Consider the following 20189-nt stretch of genomic DNA (forward strand, 5'->3'; position numbering starts at 1 on the left):
GTCAGACTCCAGGAATCATCGGCCCATAATCCTTGCAAGCCTTGCTAACGTAACCAGATGCACGGGACTGATCCCACTGTCTCTCTGCATTCCTGGAGTTGGAACTGAACCTTGACAGCGTGGTATAAGTAGTGTCGCAGTGTAGAGGCGCCTTCCCCAAAACGCCCAGTCTGGCTACATCTGTGATTTTAATGTCCCCGCCATTCAGAAACATGTAAAAACTGCTACACATTAAATTAATGGTTGAAACAATATTTAGAACATCTAAACTTATCATAATCAAAAATATACAAATAATAATTAAACATCTACAATGTCACTCAATAATAATTAAAGATTATAGGAAGCATGAAAGGAAGCATGCAGGTACAGCAGGCAGTGAAGAAAGCCAATGGAATGTTGGCCTTCATAACAAGAGGAGTTGAGTATAGGAGCAAAGAGGTCCTTCTGCAGTTGTACAGGGCCTTAGTGAGACTGCACCTGGAGTACTGTGTGCAGTTTTGGTCTCCAAATTTGAGGAAGGATATTCTTGGTATTGAGGATGTGCAGCGTAGGTTTACTAGGTTAATTCCCGGAATGGCAGGACTGTCATATGTTGAAAGACTGGAGCGACTAGGCTTGTATACAATGGAATTTAGGATGAGAGGGGATCTTATTGAAACGTATAAGATTATTAATGGGTTGGACACGTTAGAGGCAGGAAACATGTTCCCAATGTTGGGTGAGTCCAGAACCGGGGGCCACAGTTTAAGAATAAGGGGTAGGCCATTTAGATGAGGAAAAACCTTTTCAGTCAGAGAGTTGTGAATCTGTGGAATTCTCTGCCTCAGAAGGCAGTGGAGGCCAGTTTTCTGAATGCATTCAAGAGAGAGCTAGATAGAGCTCTTAAGGATAGCAGAGTCAGGGGGTATGGGGAGAAGGCAGGAACGGGGTACTGATTGAGTATGATCAGCCATGATCACATTGAATGGCGGTGCTGGCTCGAAGGGCCGAATGGCGTACTCCTGCACCTATTGTCTTTTAAGTGATTGAAAAGAAATTTCTTGCCATTTGCTCCAAGTCCGCGGGTATATTATCTCAATCTCCTGACTTGTCTGAAGTGGCTAAGAATCTAAGCAATGATTTCCCCTGAGTACTCATGGAGTACATGGGAAGATTAGGCTCAGTTCTTGAGACCCCATGTGGAACCCAGTGATAGAATGTTGTTTAAAAGTAACAAAGTTAAATGAGGAACTATAATCATAAATTTAGATTGAACAATTACACAGATAAGAGGAGTAAGTCTGCAAATGTAGATCGAGGAAATTAGGTTAAAAGATTAATATTAGCATATATTTCACATAAATGTACCTTTAATTGAGAACTAAAGGCACCACATCAGTGGCTCACAAAGTGGGGTCAGAATGATATTAACCTGAATGGAACACTCATACAGTTGCAAATTAGTAGAAATTGGCGGGAAGATTGAGTGGATTTTAAAAGCCAATGAAAAATGACCAAAAAATTGAAAAAGCAATGAAGTAAGGTAGGTTCAAAAGGACAAGAAGTAATGTAACAGATTATATGGACATCTACAAAGAAAGGAAAGTAAGAGAACAGTAAAATTATGCATTGGTCCTGTTGCTGCCTATTCTGTGTGCTCCAGTACCATCCTCCCCAACGTCCACTGACATCAGCCTCCCTTAGTCTGACTGGCATCATCTCCCCACCCCACCCCACCCCACCCCGATCGTGCTGATTTCAGGCCTTCCCTCCCCTCACCCTGTTCCCACTGACATTAGTTCCCTCCAAAAACCTGGACTTGTAACTTAAGTAAAATGGAATTTTGGGAAGGGTGTTATGACCCTCAACTGCTCCTGCATATAAGTCCTCTCTAGCTTACAAGCACTCCACCTCTGTATAGCATGTACATACGAACGAGCATTGGGATGGATATGCTGAGGGTGGGTACAGGCATCTCCTGCCATGTGGCAATTTGGTTTGAGGCCACATTTCCAGTTTGTGATATTTGGGGTTATGGACGGTTCTGTGGAACTGAACTTTGTCATTACCCGAGGAGGACATGTGTACCTATGTAGTGTAAGCAAGGCTGACAGATATCTTACCCCAGCATTTCAGGTTGATAAGACTAATTCAGAAGTGAATTCTCATGTTTGTCACAATCGATATAAAATGTAAAGGAAAGTGACATCGATGAACACATTCCTTTGAATAACATCTGGGAATATCATTAGCAATATTGCACTTGTTATTGGTTTATTATTGTCACGTGTACCGAGATATAATGAATATCTTTATTTGAAGGCTATCCAGTCAGATGATATATACATGAGTATAATCAAGCCATACACAAGTACAACAGGTAGTGAACAGAGAAAATCACCAGGATACAGAATACAGTGTGACAGCGACTTCCATTGACAGAACCTTCCATACTTTCATTGTTATCTGTGCTTTACAGAGTGTGCAGCATATATATATACACTCTAATGGGTCCTGGTATAAGATCATCTAGATGCAAATCAGGGCCTTTTGCAGTAAATCAATGTAGATTCTGGTTGGAAATGTTTGAAAAATCCTGTAGTGATGGGAGAGGGTGGGCAGCTGACTTGGCAGTAGTTAACTAGTCAGAAAGTAAGCCAAAAGATACACCAGATTGAATATAGATTGAATAATCTGCCCTTAGTACCATCATGAAGAAATTGATTGAGGACAATCATCTCTGTTTCTAACAGAAGCATTCTGTCCTTGTCTGTGCAGCAGTTTTCTCTGACAGCTGTGTCTTTTTTGCCTCCTCCCCCTCCATTTTCTCTCAATTAAATACTTTTGAAGCAAATGCCAGATGTGAATTCCACCTGGAGCAGTGAGGGGCCTCGTCAGCTCACCTCCATTGACATCTCAGTGGCTGTTGCTACAGACCGTGGCCTTGTTACCCCAATCGTCCAAGATGCTGCCTCCAAGGGAATTGAAGAAATATCCATCATGGTCAAGGTAGGAGCATGAACAAGTGTCAGAAAGCACAACGTGATTAACCTCCCACCACTACAAGTATGGCTCTGAGCTTTTAGAGCCTTTTACATAGCTACTGAATATTTCTATTCAAATGATAATTAATATATGCCATCCTGTGTTTTGTGAATTAAATAAATATAATTGAATAGCACACATAAGAAATTACTGGCATGCATATTACTGGACTGGACTTTAACAAAAGTACCACATGGAATACTGACTCTCAAAAATGCCAACAAGTCAGTCATAGGGCTCAAAAACAGACCTTTCAGTTCATGCAATGTCCCTGTTGCCCATTGTACATCGACACTAATGACATTTACCCTCATTAGCCTTTTAAGCCTTAGTGTTTTAAGCGCTTGTCCTCATGCTTCTTAAATCTGTTGAGAGTAACTGCCTCCATCACCTCCTTGGATAGCACATTCCAGCATATATTGTCCCTCTGATCCCCTTTAAACTCCTGCCTCTCAATTTAAACCAATGCCCTCAATAGTGCGGAAGGTAGGAAAGATTGAATGACAAAGTGGTGATAGTGCAAGATGAAAGATAGTGCAAGATGAAAGAAAGAATTCACAAGGTAGGTCTGGATGAGGTGGAAGAAGGAGTAGCTAAACAATTAACTGAATTGATTAGAGAAAAACATCCAAAGGTGCATGTGAAATGCAACGGTAGAAATTGCCGATGACATTACATTTTTAAATTTTGTGTTAAGTCCAGAAGCCAGAACATATGATGTTCCTTAAGCTTTTGTGATTTTATAATGAACACAAAAGGAGTCCAAGGCAGAGATTAGAATGGGCTGAAGAATTGAAGAGACAGACAGGTGGATGTTACGGTTCATCTTCCCGGACTGAATAGAAGTGTCCCACAATGCAGTCACCCAATCTCCATTTGGTTTCCCCATTGTAAAGGATACTTTATGGTGGGCACCACATTCTGTGTATTAAATTGGAGGACATGCAAATAAATCATGACTTCACCTGAAAAAAGTGTTGAAGATGCTGGAATGTAGAAAGGAAAGGGAAAAAGAACAGATGTTGTATGTCCTGCAGTTGAATTGAATTGAATTGAATAACATTTATTAATCAAATATGTATGCATACAAGGAATTTGCCTTGGTGCTTTGCTCGCAAGTAACAATACGATATACAGTGGACAATTAAAAATTAAACATTATAATTTAACGTGAAGAATGAAATAAAATACCAGAGCAAAAGTACCATAATGGAAGTGAGAGTGCCCCAGGCAGCAAGATCCCTTTATTATTTTGAAATGCAAGTGGATGGCACCTTGTTGGTGATTTGGGAAATTAGTGGCAATCTATCAATTTTTTAGGCTGCTGGATTCAAACTTTAGTCTTTTGAAATACAGGCTCACCCAAGTCCTTGTTGACCAGAAATCACCACGCGCATTAGCTCTATCCTACACACTAAGGGCAATTCGCAATTTTATCGAAGCCAATTAACCTACAAACCTGTGGGAGGAAACCGGAGGACCTGGAGAAAACCCACGCAGACACTCGGAGAGCTCCAAACTGTACAAACAGCCACCGAAGTCAGGATTGAGCCCAGGCCCCCAGGCACTGTAAGGCAGCAACTCTACCACAGTGCAGAAGTTGAAGGCAAGGGGATATCTTCCTTGTTCAGGGCTGGAAGGGAAGGGATGGGAGAAGTGTTAAAGGTGGAATGGACCAGTGGAGAGTAAACCACGGTTGAAGGAAAAGAATGAGATCTAATCTAATCTGATCAAGCACTGTGTATTTCAAAATAATAAAGGGAACTCTCACTTCGTTCTGTTCATTCCAACTTCTGTCCACTTCGTTACAAAAATTGTGTAGACTTATTAACTTAGGTTATCTTACATAAAGTAATTTAATTTGGTGTTCCTTAAAGGAAATGAAAAGAATAACAAAATTCAAGTTTTGTAACAGAATATGGTGAGAATAAGGGGAGACATATTATACTAATTTACAATGTGAACTTCATGGAAAGCATATTATTGTCTTTTTTAATTAATAAAATAGGTAATTTATAAAATGCCTTCATCTTCACAAATAATGTGTGCTATTGGCCTACCCTTTGGCGATTACAACATTGAACTCGGCGATTTTTCCAATGGCACTAAAGTCATTGGTTACTTTGCAAAAACGATTGGAAGGTGCAATTAATGAAAGGTTCTACTTTCACACAGATGTCATCCATCACATAATCGTAGCAGGATGATGTCTACTTTGGGTCAATGCTTCTCAAGTGCTGTGTTTTAAATTTTAAAACTGCTGGTCACTTCCAGAGCTGAGTACGTGGCTGTGAAATACATGAAGTGAGAAGGTGCTGCCCACAGCCCAAGTGCTGTGTGGCCACACTCTGACATTTAACAGCAGGAAAGTGTCAAGATGTTACTGGCAAGCACGTATGTGATCTGTGGTAGTTCTGCAATGTCGCCGGCAGGTTTGTGCTAACCTCAAAATAGTATACACCAATCAGATGCTAACAAATAAGACTAATCTCCGCTTCCTGTCTACTTTAGGTTATTTACCAAAGAAAAATAATTAAATAAGGTTGGTAGTAGATTGCAGACGTAGTTCTATTCCCAACCAGTAGCTCCTCAACTTCTTCCCTGGAAAAATAAACACAAAGCAAAAGCAACACACCAGTGAAATACCTTGCCTCGGAATATGAACTAAAATAACATCCGTGAGTGGGGCACTGGATGGGTTTGCAGAGGTGACTGATTTGGAGCCAGATATGCTGACGTTATTTTTAAAACCTCCTCTTGCTGCACTTATTAGATAGGACCCTACTCCAGGCAAATCCGTGATGTCAATTAATGCTCTCCTGCGAACAAAATGAATAGAGGGGATTTGCTGAAACCTTTGGGGGGTCAGATATTAATGGTGAGGAAGGCGGTGGGACAACAAAGAATGATGTGACTCCAGAATGGAGTAACCTAGGATGGTGAGCTCCAGACACATTGGGAGAAGGAAGCAAGAGGCTGTAAAACAGGCATCCGAGGGCCATAATCAATATAGGGGAAAACTGCAGGCACAAAAACAAAGAATGCTAGAGACACTCAGCACGTTAAGCAGCATCTTGGCAAGAAAAGCAAAGTTAGTGTTTCAGTGTGATAGACTTGTATCAGATATAAATTTGAAAAGGACTTGAGTACAGTGCCAGCATTGTGACCCACATCCAGAAAGGTGCCATGTCCTGTGAACAGACCCAGATCAGCATACACATTACAGTGCATTGGTGATTCCTTGAGCCTGCTCTGTCTCTGTACCTGGCTTGATGGAATAACCTAAAGTCTTGCACAATTTATGTGATAAGATAAAGTGGCAAGACAACTCTGTGTGGTCCAGAAATCTGCTAGATTGGCACTCTGTCCAAATAAACTAGAACATTAGGGGTATCCATTAATCATATTAAGCATGGACTATTAATGCATTGGCATTAACCATGTACCTTCATGAACAACAATTTTAAATAAAAAAGCTAAAATACTGTTGAGGAAAACAGAAGGAAATATAGATAAGCTGAGAGAGGGGGCATTAGCATGGCAGATGGAGACAATGCAGAAAGAAGCAATGCTTTCTACTTCGATAGATAAAAACAGGAATGCTGGGTGTTTTTTAAATGGCAAGGATTTGGGAAAGGTCAATGTTTAAAAGGACTTGGGTGTCCTTGTATGCAAGTCACCAAAAACCATTATGCAGGTGCAGAAAGATTTAGGAAACAAAATGGTATGTCGGCCTTTATTGCAAGAGGTTTTGAGTACAAGAGCAGGGTCTTGGTGAGACTTTACCTGGAGTAATTCCATACAATTCTGGTGTCCTTCCCTCAGAAGGTGTTTAGCAAAGGCTCACCTGAAAGCTTCCTGAGATGGTGGGTCTGTCTCATGAGCAAAGATTGGTTAGTCTAGGCCTCGTGGTGAAGGATGAGAGGTGACCTCATTGAAACATATAAAGGTCTTGCAGCACTCAATGGGGTGGATATGGGAAGGATGTTTCCCTGGCTGAGGACTCTAAAGCAAGAGTTAGTTTCAAAGTAAGTGATGGGTCATTTAGGACTGTGGTGAACTTTCTTCACTCATGGTGGTGAATCTTCAGAACTCTCTGACCTGGAGGGTAGAGGAGGTTCAGTCATTGAGTTCATTAAAAACTGAAAATTTCTGAACATTAGAGGAATTGGGGGATACGGGTGCAGGGCAGAAAATGGTGCTTGATGTAGAACAATAATGAAAGTGTTGAAGGGAAAAGCTCCCAAAAGAATTTGGGTATCCTTTCTCCCAGAAAACTATTGTAAACTTACAGCAGCAGCTGTGATTATAACTTCACCATTTCCACATTTGTTCCAAATGATCAAACTATTTCTTTCAGGATAGGTTTTCACACCAGTAAAGTATCCAAGCAAGTTCACCTAAAGTTGGTGTTGACTTATCAGAGGCCCTGTGAAGTTACCTGAGAGGCTGGCCGTTTAGATTAAAGTGTGTGTCAGAACTCCCACTATGTTACTGAGCATGACCACACAGCGCAAGAACACTAGACTTTTACAAGCAACAACCTGCATTTTAAGCAATGCTGGCTGCCAGGAAACATCAGAGCACGAACAAAAAAACAGATAGTGGTCTGTTTCTCATGCTGGAAACAGCACTGAATATGCTAGATATCAAAAAAGTATGTTTTTTTTAACGTACTATTATCATTCCTCCCTTTTCTAGCATTACCTCTCTTAGCTCTTTCCCTCTTCACATTCCTGTATCCCCCCACCAACCCTGCGTCCGACCTTCCACCCTCACTCTCAACTCTTTCTCTGTGGGCTCATTTATTCTCTCAGTTTCTGAGTCATTGCTCCATAGATGCGTCAAAGGTGCCTCGGCAGCTGCTTCATTTAAGAGGACTCTCATTCGGATTTGTTTCTGCTTGTTTGCTTCTTCATTTCCACTGACATCCCTACCACACCTCTCCATCCAAGGCATTACACCTAACAAGACCTAAAATTGGGCATAGCTTGCCACCGCGATAAATATTAGTTCATGCTTGGACATGAGCTAACCCAGAATGCACTTGAGAGCTCTTTGATTGCCAGCAAAGAGATTTCCTCTATTGAAAGAGTATGTTAAGAGAGAGGATCCTTCCAGAAAATGTGTAAAATATAGAAATATATGTAAAACACAAAAACCCCCACCTCTTTCTTGTTTGAAGCACAAGTACTCTGGAACGTCAAATTGATAGTCCAGTCCGTCTCTTAGGTTTAGCCAGATTTCCGTAATGGCTATAACGTCCCAGTCTCATGTACCTATCCACACTGGGTTCATCTGCCTTATCGTCAGGCTTCTAGCATTGAAATAAATGCAATTTAATCCAACTGTGTTTGCTCTCTCCTTGCCTACCCTGTCTACTGAATTGATCTAATTGACCCTGTGCCGAGTTCCAGGTTCCCAACTGCCTCACGATTGCATTGGATCCTGACTCCTGCCAATCTAGTCTAATCCCTCCCGAGCAGTATTGCAAATTATATATTTTCTTCCCTCATCACCTCTAATCTTTCGAGTAATTAAAAAATGGTTTTTGACTCATCTGCTAAAATTAATTCTTCTTAGTCACTCCAGTTATGCTCCTTAAAATGTTTTCCCACAACTGTCTCTCCTCAGCCTTCCCAGTTACAAACGAATCGATCTTATCTTATCCAATCTTTCCTCACAGTCCTGACGGCATAATTGTTATTCTCATCTGCACCCTCTGTAGTGTAATTGCATTGTCCCTGTAATATTATGACTAGCGCTGTACCCAGTACTCAAGCTAATGGTCTATCATCTATCATATACAATTCAGCACAACCACCCTTCCTCTATATTTCTATGCCTCAGCTCAAAGCATCCCACATGCCTTCTTAACTATCATAACGACCTACCCTCAAAACATTAAAGATTGTGCACATTTCCTCCTTGGCCCCTTTCACCCTCTGTACTATTTAATCTTTCCTCATTTATCGTATGTCCCTTTGCTTTGTTGCCTTACACACGCATTACCTCACACTTGGAATAAATTCCACCTTTCTACCCAATTGATCAGGACATATATATATCTTCCTGTAGTCGGCCAACAGTGGGTGCACTAAATTATGATGGGTTCATTTGCCATCTCTTCTTCCTATGGCTAGGCACCTGTTTCAGAATGCATGACTGAATGCATGACAGAATGCATGACAGCTATAAACCTGGTTTTTAACAATTTAGTGCAGGCTGCTTGATGGAGTCTAGTTTTATGAATGGCAGAAGTCTTGCCAGATGCAGTAGTTCTCATTGATTTAGTCATTGGATCTTTACAGACATCATTTATTTAGTGAAGCTACCGCAACACAGCTTGAAACAAGAACAATGAAGCTTCTACCTTGAAGATAGGCACAACATGCAGGAGCAGCTCAGTGGGTCAGGCACCATCTCTGGAGAAAATGGATAAGTGATGTCTCTGGTCGGGACCCTTCTTCAGGCTGATTGTAATGGGGAGACTGGGGGAAAAACTGGAAGTGCAGAAAAAAACAGGACAAATCGGGGCCGGCAACAGATGACATCAAACAATGAGTTTCCATGATCGGCTGCCTGTTAACTGATTAACTAGTTTCATAGTTCACAACCTGTCTGTTAGCTAAAGACAGGTGCTAGCCCAAGAGGGGCTGTGAACTGTGGAACTAGTTAATCAGTTAACAGGCAACCTATCAGGGAACCTCCTTGCCTGACATCTGTGGCCGACCCAAATTTGGCCTGTTTTTTCTTTGCTTCCAGTTTTACCCCCCGTCTCCCTACTACAATCAGTCTGAAGTAGGGTCCAGAGTCAAAACATCACCAATCTCTTTTCTCCAGAGATGCTGCCTGACCCGCTGCGTTACTCCAGCATTTTACATCTTTGGTATGAACCAGCATCTGCAGTTCCTTTTTATTTACATTAAGCTTATATGTTGGTTCACTGATGTTTATTCAGGCAGTGATTGAACCACACAGTCCAGGAATTCTCAATGCTCAAGTGTCTTGCTTGGTGTGAGCTGAGAAATCTGTGACTGCAATTGAGGTCTCATTAAGCCTACGCCCTCTGGTTCTTGAATCCCCCCCTCTGAGCAAGAGACTGTGCATCTATCCAATCTATTCCTCTCATGATTTTATACACCTCTTTAAGATCACCCCTCATCCTCCTGCGCTCCAGGGAATAGATTCCCAGCCTGCTTAACCTCTCCCTATAGCTCAAACCTTCGAGTCCTGGCAACATGCTTGTAAATCTTCTCTACACGCTTTCCAACCTGACACTTGCTACTAATGATTGCTTAGTTTCTGTAATCGTGCCACATTGCCCAGGATGTTCCCATCTACCTTCTGATGATCCATTCCCAGGTTTGCTCACTCTCCTCTACTGCTCCCATTGCCCAGTTTCATTCCTCTCACATGGTTCCATCAGACTTCCCACTTACACATTTAACCCACTGGGTCTCATATCCCCTCCCCCAACTATTTCCACCTGCCCATCATCCCTCCCTCACCTGGTTCCACTTATCACCTTTCTTATTTATCAGATTTCAGCATGGGTGTCTTCACTTTTCATCTTGCAGACTCTACACCACAACCATCTCCTCCTCCATTTGCCCACAAACCCCTTTGTCAAGTGGTTCCACCTATAACCTACCATCCTCTGTCTCTCCCATCACCATCACCCTCCATCGACCCCCCTCCCCCCACTTCTATATATATAGGTTATCTTCCCTCTGAGGTCATTAAGCCCGGCACAGAGTCCTCAGCTTCTCAATCCATTTGTCTACCTCCACAGATGTCTGTCCCGCTGAATTCTTCCAGCAGTTTGTCTTTTGGTTTATGTCTTTTGGTTTAGTATTAGTTGAGATACAGCATGGAAACTGACCTTTCGGCCCACTGAGCCCACGCTGACCATCGATCACCCATTCACACTAGTTCTATGCTATCCCACTTTCCCATCCACTTCCTACAGATTAGGGGGCAAATTTATAAAGACCAGTTAACCAACAAACCCTCACATCTTTTGGATGCGGGAGGAAACTGGAGCACCCAGAGGAAGCCCATGCAGTCACTGGGAGAATGTGCAAACCCCTCGCAGACAGCATCCAAGGTCAGGGCAGAACACGGGTCTCTGTTGTTTTGAGACAGCAGCTCTACCAGCTGAGCCAGTGTGCCCCCTTTCCTTTAGTGAGGCCTGCTCTGTGCAGGGTTTAGTGGCCTCTGCCTCAGTGGCCAATGTAATTCATGGCTCTGGGAGTGGTAGAGGAGAAAGTATAATTGTCAAGATGGTTCCTCCTGCAAAAGGAGCAGTAGGACAGAATGCATTCCTTCCTTTAAACCGTCCATCATTTTTACATTGTTTTCTCTGTATTCTTTGTTCCTCATTTTTTTTCCCCTCCAATGATTTCTACCATGTCTTCTCCTGTTGATCATAACTTGCTGTTTTTCGGAATTTATTACCATTGGGTTTCCCTTACAATGTTGTCTGCTGCTCCCCCACCCAACTTGTCCCACCACCGCCATGGTCAGGACTAACTATAGATTTTCCTAACCACATTCTCCACGGACATGCAGGGAAATTGACCAGAGAAACTATTGACAGGACTTTTAATTCATTGACGGTAATTCAATGAATACATGATTCTGAATGTCAGCCAGGGTTTCCTGTTAGAGTGACCTTTGCTGGAAAGTATGCCTGTGTGTTCATTGGGTTAAGACAAGATCAGACTCAGCTGTGATGATTCTCAGAGACTGAATAGTCTGCCAAGTTCCATTGTCTAAACTTACCCACTGCCAATTTCAGGAGGTGGTGACAGATAACTGACTTCCTTGGAATTATCTTGTTGTATGAATATTTGGGCTATAAAAGGGAGAAAAATGATGAAAGAGGAAGGTTATTGTTTTCCAATGGAACATGATAGGCCGTTGTACAGCTTCCTAGTCAGTCAGCCCACACCCAAGTCAATGAGTGGGATTCAGTCAATGTTTTATAAGGCAGGCTGGCAAGAGGGGAGATTAGTTTTATATTTAAATTGCCTCTGTTACTTCTGTATCCAGGATAGCAATGCGTGTCTGAACACATTTCCAGATATTACGGAAATCAAAAGATTTTGAGAAAAATGGACAAGTGATGCTGAAGTAAAAGAATGGCCACGATGTTGTGAATGGCAAAGCAAGCAAAAGAGGCCTCATGGCGTAGTCCTGCTTCTACTTATCTTCCCGTGTGATCTACCTTGTGATTTTGGGTCTGATGTAAGGTCCTGACCAAAAACGTCACTCTCCCTGTTCTCCCGAAATGCTGCCTGACATGCTGAGTTACTCCAGCACTTAGTGTCCTTTTTTGTTTAGCCAGCAACTGCTGTTCCTTGTTTCTCCTTTTGATTGTTCAGAGTGGAGCAATCATTTTACATTGATTAAAACCTTAAAAAAACCGCATACAATTTTCTCCTTTTCTATTAAATTTTAACTTACTCTACTGCACATTTATAGCTTTCTCCTAACTCATTTTTAGCATTTTGTGCATTCCTTGCAACCTACTGGTTTGGTGTCGTCTACAGTGGTCACTTTACAAGGAATTTCAAGCGCAGATCATTTGTGAATATACTTTATATAACAATTGACTTACTTACTAGCTCTCAGGTGAATTTATTAATTTATCCCCAGGTCTTAAACATCCTGAAATTCGAGTTTAATTAAATAACCTGAAGGTATGGACTTTGGCCTAAGTTTATTGCAAACCTTTGTGTATTTTAGAACAGCACCAATCTCAGACCTCTGTTAAAAATTGAATTGAATTGAATACTTTATTGTCACATGTGACAAGGCACAGTGAAATTCTTTGCAATTGGTCTCCATTTTATTCTTAACAGTAGAAACAAATGATGGAAACCTGAAATAGACAGAATGACTTATATTCAAAGAAACAGTTGCCTTCTTTATTGTTCTTCCTTTTCTTAATTTTCTGTGAAAGTTTTGTTTACTGAACAATAACACCTTGTGCAACTGGCAACTGGTGGTAATCAGAGATACTGACTGTACAAATGGAGACCAGTCAGCAACTCTGGAGAAAATGGATAGGTGACTACTCGGGTCAGGACCCTTCTTCACACCATGTGGGGGCAGAGCTGGAAGCAAGAAAAAGCCAGGATAAAAGTCCTGTTTTTTAAAATCTTGCTTCCAGTTCTTCCCCCCTGCCCCACCCCCCACAATCATCCTGAAGAAGGCTCCCGATCCGAAACATCACCTATCCTTTTTCTTCGGAGATGCTGACTGATCCGCTGAGTTACTCAAGCATTTTGTGTCTACCTTTAATATAAACCAGCATCTGCAGTTCCTTATTATTATAAATAGAGACCAGTTGTGTCTGTGCCAGCTGATAAGGAATGTTTGAGGCTAATACAGGTACGGGAGTACTTTAATTTTTTCCAACAGCTACATTCATACCAATGATTACTGATTTAACCTGTTTGTGCTGATTGCTTTGTCAGTCAGTCATACCACTTACTTACATTCTGATTAATCCCACCTATCATGCCTTGCAGGTTATGGCACGATATATGCCTATGTTTAATTTTTAAATGTGATGAGGATTTCAGGAGAGAATTCTTGACTCTCATGTTTTGGATCACCACCACTCGAATCTTTCCACTGTTTAGTTTAGAAATACAGCATGGAAACAGCCCCGTCGGCCCACCAACCCCATGCCCACCATTGGTCATTCATTCACACCAGTTCCATGTTATCCCACTTTCTCATCTGATCGCTACACACCAGGGGAAATGTACACAGTGCCTCTAGCTGTTGAAGAAAACAGTGTTGAAAGACCCGAGTGCAGGACTCTTGGTCATTCGGGCATTATGCTCGGCTGGATGAGTTAGCATAATTCACTCAGCCAATCACCAAAACACTGCAAACCATCACAGCAAGAAGTTACTAGCAGCACGGAAGAAATGTTTCAAAGATCTTTTCAAATTCCCTTTGAAGAAATATATAACATCCTCACCAACTAAAAAGATCTCCTGACCATGTCCCAGTAAAAGGGAGGAGAGACTTGAGTACCACTGGAAACCTCAAGTCTCTTCACCCAGAGGGTGTTGAAGCTTAGTGAAAATGACCAGAATAGAGCACCACCTGCCAAATTACCCACCTGCCCAACCCATCAGACATCTCCTACATGTTGGCCTCATCAGCCACCTCATTATCCACCACACTGGAGTGGAAGTAAGTCATCCTCAACCCCGAGACACTCCCTAAAAAGTAGAATAGGGTTTTAGTGCATTCTCCATACGACATGTTGTGTTAAAAGAAGTCAAGAATGTCATATTATCCATATATCACAGGCAGCTGCCTATATTGGGCTGTTACCATGCTGAAATCCTGCTGGGGTTACATCCTGAATGAGGGCTAGCATCACATGGTCAGCCCTTGCAATTGCTGAAGATATGATTTTCATTTCACTCATTTATTTTTGTTAGACAAATCCGTTTTAAAATAGATTAAGGCAGTCCATTGTCAGTTTTTAGTGGTATAGCCTGCAGATAGATTCCGGTTACACTGGTTAAGGGGATCTGTGGATCAGTGTGGATGATTAGCTGAATGTTGCATGATAGCCTGTGGCTGTTATATTCCAGTTGTAGGACACGTGCAGTCAAGAGTCAAGAGTGTGTATATGCAACGGGACCAGAACAATGAAATCCTTACGTGAAATTAATAAGCACACTGTTGCAACAACAGAACAAATAATTATACAAGGAACAATAGTACAATCTCAGTTATACTAGGTAACCAGACCATAATAATGCAAGCCGAAAAATACATAGTGCAAACTTGTACAAAGTCCATAGTAGTTTGATGCTGAGGTAGGGTTGTGGTTGGGGTTGTGCATTGCAGCAGATTGCAATTGAACTGAAGATTTACTGTTCACATCAACACCAAAACTCCATGTACCTACAGACCACAGACAGAAAGTTCCACAAATAACAAGGTGAAAATGTGTTGTTTTTAGTACACTTGACTTAGGGATAAACATTGGCCAGGGGGCTGGAAAGAATTCCTCTACCCTCCTTCAAAATAGTGTGAAGGGATCTTTACACGGCCAGCAGTACAGATGGGGACTCCAATTAATATCTTCTGTGAAGTACATATGGCAGTGCAGCATCCCTCCAGCATGGCAGCTAAAAGTCTAGGTCTTTTAGTCCGAGTACCTGAAATGCGATCTGAATTCACAACCATCTGACTCAGATTCAGGCTTACTGGCAACCTCCACAGGGAGTGGTAACCTGAGGTCAGGGTAGCAGTTTTTATTCTCTCAGTGCCACACTTTCTCTTGGAATGACATCTCCCTCTCCCCCATCCTACCTCGAACACAGCTAGAAGTAACTGCAGTTTATCCTGCCACCTTCTTGCTGCACAGATATATGTAAAGGAAAATTACCAGAGAAACTATTGATAGGAATTTTAACTTAACGTTGAACCAATTATTCCTAACACCAATCAGGGTTCCTTGTTCAGTGACTTTTGCTGGAAAATATGCCTTAGTTTACATTGGGTTGGGACTTAATAGACAATAGACAATAGGTGCAGGAGGAGGCCATTCGGCCCTTCGAGCCAGCACCGCCATTCAATGTGATCATGGCTGATAATTCTCAATCAGTACCCCGTTCCTGCCTTCTCCCCATACCCCCTGACTCCGCTATCCTTAAGAGCTCTATCCAGCTCTCTCTTGAATGCATTCAGAGAATTGTCCTCCACTGCCTTCTGAGGCAGAGAATTCCACAGATTCACAACTCTCTGACTGAAAAAGTTTTTCCTCATCTCAGTTCTAAATGGCCTACCCCTTATTCTTAAACTGTGGCCCCTTGTTCTGGGATCCCCCAACATTGGGAACATGTTTCCTGCCTCTAACGTGTCCAACCAACTTAGAGTGGTTCTCTGCATTTTAAATTCCAAGGAAATGAATTTGAGTCATGATTCCAAACAAGGACTTTGTAATATATTTCACAACACCGTTTAAATGTTTAAAGTAGTATTGAACTGCGACCTTTCATTGAAAGCCAACACTTCTCTTTATCTGATTAACTAAAGCATTGACCAGAACCTTCGAGGCAATCATCTCAATGTGATACCTCAGTGTAGAGCCAGGATCTGGAGAGGTCTTTAATTATCAGAAAGCGCCTTTTTTTAAATAGAAAAGTCAACAGCTCTGAAATGCAAGCAAGAACACGCAAAGCTCCAAATTAATCCGCCAGAAAATAATCTGCATAAGAATGCTGTTTCCGTGGTAACGGCAATTAGTTTAGATACAAGAAGGGGGGGATTGGCAGTCATGGATAAGATTTCTGAAGAAATTGACTGAGACTGTTCAGAGTATTGATGGAAACCTGACCAAACCACCAAAATTGTAACAACCTCAGTCTGAGTTATAAAAATCACATTGGTTAAAGTCACATGAATCGGCATTGAGAGCAAAATCCTCACACTGAAATGTTCTGAATGCTTGGGTTATAATTTAGTGAAGTTTAGATGTGTTTCTATTCCATCTCCAATCGTAATAAAGTTGCAAAGAAGGAGGGTGGCTTTTCCTGGATGTGAAGACTTTCTGAATTTGTTCATTGAGGGGAGTCTGGTGACTGATTTTTAGCTTGATCTGAGTGAATGTGGGTGTAAGGTGAGAGGCAACCGGTGGAGTTGAGCTGGTTTTGTGGGTGAGTTGCTTGCTCTTTGGCATGACTGGGAAGTTGTTCCTGTTAAGCTGCAGCCAGATCTCAGTCCATAGGTGGCTGAAGCCAGGTTGCGGCATTGCACAGTGCAGCTCTTTGGTGCAATACATTAGACTCAAGATTCACGAAATCTGCCCGCAAGCAAGCGGTGGCTTGAATGAGTTCATCATGCTTTCTTTGCTTGGTTGTTTTAGCTGATGAATTGCTGCATTACCACAGCCGGCAATCAGGAGAGATGATAAGCCAGGGTGTGAAGTAATTTTCTGTAGGTTCAGGTGAATGATAAAGATCCCTAGACTGATGTTGTCTGACAATGCTGTGCATTTCCAAAGTTTTCAGTTCAGATTTTCATCATCTGCATTTTTGTTCCTTTGACTTACGGAAAGATAAAGGTGTAATGTGCTAGATCATTTGACGTGGCAAGGTTCTTGTCACCTGAGTGTAGATGTTTGTTTTATTTTTAAATGCAAGAAATGCTGTGTGTTACATTCTGCTTGGTCTGTGCAGTAGTTGTGTGAGAACTCTCCAACAGGGAATGAAAAGCCATTTATTAGGGTTCTACAGAGAACCCAATACATTGCAGCCTGATGTAAAATCCTAGTTCAGACCCCACCAAAGCAGCTGTACAATTTAAACTCAAATTAATATTCTGGAACTTGGAAGAACAACAAGAACTAGTTTTGTCTTTGTTGACCATGAAATCTAAAAGTTTGCTGTTGCAACCAATCAGTATCTGTGTGTCCCTTGGTGGGGAAGTCCCTTGGTGGCTAACCTTACTAGCTGACCTGCATGTGATGCCAGACCACCCCTTGAGGTTAACTCTTTAAGTACCCGGGGAAGTGACACAGTAAGCCACTCAATCATACCATTACTACTACGCTCAGAGACAAAATATGAACGGGCCACCCAACATTAACCCAGGCACCAAACTTCAACACGGCAATGTAATTCCCAGTCCTTACAAAGTCAACCTCACAAAGGAAGCGCAGTGGCGGAGTGGTAGAGTTACTGCCTTACAGCGCTAGAGACCTGGGTTTGATCCTAACTATGGGCGCTGTCTGTACGGAGTTTGTATATTCTCCCTGTGACTGCGTGCATTTCTCTGCCTGTTCTGATTTCCTCACACATTCTAAAGAAGTGCAGGCTTGTAGGTTAATTAGCCTCTGTAAATTGTCCCTGGTGTGCAGGATGGCACAAGCGTACTTGGGCAGAAAGATTGTTGGTTGGAGCAGACTCAGTGGGCTGAAGAACCTGTTTCCATGCTGTATCTCTAAAGCTAAAGCCAACCATCTGGGGCTTGATGTCCAAATTGGAAGAGTTGCCCCATTTACTGGTTAGGTAGCAGCCTGACATACTCATTGAGTCTTATCTTAAGGACCAAGTAACAACAGTCTTCTACAATAATGATTTGATTTCCAGAGGGTGAGGGGAGAATGACTGTCTTTGAAATGAAACAGCATTTGACCAAATGGCATTAGGGATATCTGGTAAAAACAAATTGAATGGGCTTCAAGGGGAACATGTTTCTTTTGGAGTCATGTCTTGCACAAAGGGAATGGTTGTGTCTGGTGGATGTCAGTCAGCCCAGCCTAGAGCATTCTTCAGCACATTATGATGGTAAACCCAACCATCTTCAGCTGCTTATCAATGACCTACCTTCCACCAAAAGGGTCAGAAGTGAGGATATTCATTGAGTTTGGCACAATGTTCAATTCTATTCGCAGTGCTTAAGCAAATAGAGTAGCCTATGGCTGCATAAGCAAGACCTAAACAGCATCAGGCTTGGGCTGATAAGTATCAAGTAACACTTTGACTAGCCACCTAGTTGCACACAGCCACCTATCCTCGGCATTATTGTCACTAAATCCCCCACATCCCAGGAACTACCACTGAGCAGGAGCTCAAGTGGACCAGCCACTGATGCTATGAGAGCAGATCAAAGGCTTGGTATCCTGCAACAGGTGGCTCTCCAAATGATAATCCATCATGTGCAATGCTCGTCAGGAACCTGATGAAATAGTCTCCACCTGCCTGGATGCGTGCAGTTCCAACACGTCTCAACAGGGCAAAGCAGCTCGACTGAAGACAAAAGATGCTGCAGATGTTGCAGATGCTGGGACTGGATGGCTCTCAAACCGTCACATTTACATCCATCGTCTGCCTCCCCAGATGCTGCTTGACCCACTGAGTTTTTCCAGCATTCTAATGTTCCAAAGCAATGGATCTTATTTTTTATTTAATGCTCCAGAAGGTGGAAAATGGGGCACTACTGAGTGGTGAGAGTGTGGAAAATGAGACATAGCAAGCAGTACTAGGTGAGTCAGATATCAAACCATTAGAGCTTCCAGATAATCATCTGTTGGATTATCGAGCTTTCATGTACAAAAAATTGGCACTGCACTCAACTCCTTAACCCTGGGGGTATTAATTCAGTTAATGATTCTTAATTCATCCATTTGAAAGAGTAAGTGTTTAGGCACAGTAACTGACATCAGTGGGCCCACACTGTGCCATAACAAGACATACTGAGCAAATGACGAAAGAATGGGGATTTAATGTGCCGATAGGTAATCTAGTAGCTCTAAACCCAGCGTGTGAATTGTTTCATTCCTAGTTTGTAGCAGGCATATTGCTGCATGGAACATAGAATAGTACAGCCCAAAAACAGGCTGTTCAACCCACCGTCTGTACTGAACATGATGGCAAGATTAACTCTTAACTGCTTGCACATAATCCATATCCCTCCATTCCCTACCTATCTATATATCTTTCCGAAAATCTAATTTCTACCTCAACCATCACCAGGCACGCATCACCCTCTGTGTAAAAAAAAACATACCCCACACATCTTCTTTAAACTTTACCCTCCCATCTTAAAGTTATGCCCTCTAGTATTTGATTATTCCATCCTAGGAAAAAGGTACCAACTGTCAACCCTGTCTATGCCTCTCATAATTTGATATACATTAATCAGGTCTCCCCGCGGCCTCTAACGTTTCAGAGAAAAGGGCGGCATGGTAACACAGCGGTAGAGTTGCTACCTCATAACGCCAGAGACACGGGTTCGATCCTGACTAAGGGTGCTGTTTTTAAGGAGTTTGTACATTCTCCCTGTAACCGCCTGCGTTTTCTAAGGATGCTAATTGTCCCTGCTATGTAGGATTTCTAATTGTCCCTAGTATGTAGGATAGAATTAGTGTTTGGTTGAACATTGGTCAGCGCAGACTCGGTAGGCTGAAGGGCCTGGTTCTATGCCGTATCTCTAAACTCCAAAACGATCCAACCCTATCCAACCTCTCCCTGGAGCTAACACCCTCTAATCCAAGTATCATTCTGGTAAACCTCCTGGGCACCCTTTACAAAGTAGTCACATACTTCCTGTAATGGGGCGATCAGAGCTGCACACAATACTTCAGATATGGCCTAACTGGAGTTCTACTTAGC

General features: G+C 42.2%; 1 protein-coding gene across 2 annotated transcripts in view; it reads left to right on the plus strand.

Annotated features, from left to right (window-relative positions):
- pdhx (pyruvate dehydrogenase complex component X) overlaps positions 1-20189 on the plus strand; it is a 157971-nt gene that overhangs the window by 129521 nt on the left and 8261 nt on the right. For both annotated transcript variants that reach the window (XR_013548425.1, XM_078415062.1), the window contains exon 9: positions 2833-2991. Coding sequence is in view for 1 of the 2 variants with exons in the window: in XM_078415062.1 (XP_078271188.1) it covers positions 2833-2991 (159 nt within the window). In the remaining variant the exon portion in view is untranslated. The remainder of the gene's footprint in view (positions 1-2832; positions 2992-20189) is intronic.

This window comes from Rhinoraja longicauda, chromosome 18 (genome assembly GCF_053455715.1).
Source record: "Rhinoraja longicauda isolate Sanriku21f chromosome 18, sRhiLon1.1, whole genome shotgun sequence".
In the NCBI taxonomy this organism is placed as follows: Eukaryota; Metazoa; Chordata; class Chondrichthyes; order Rajiformes; family Arhynchobatidae; genus Rhinoraja; species Rhinoraja longicauda.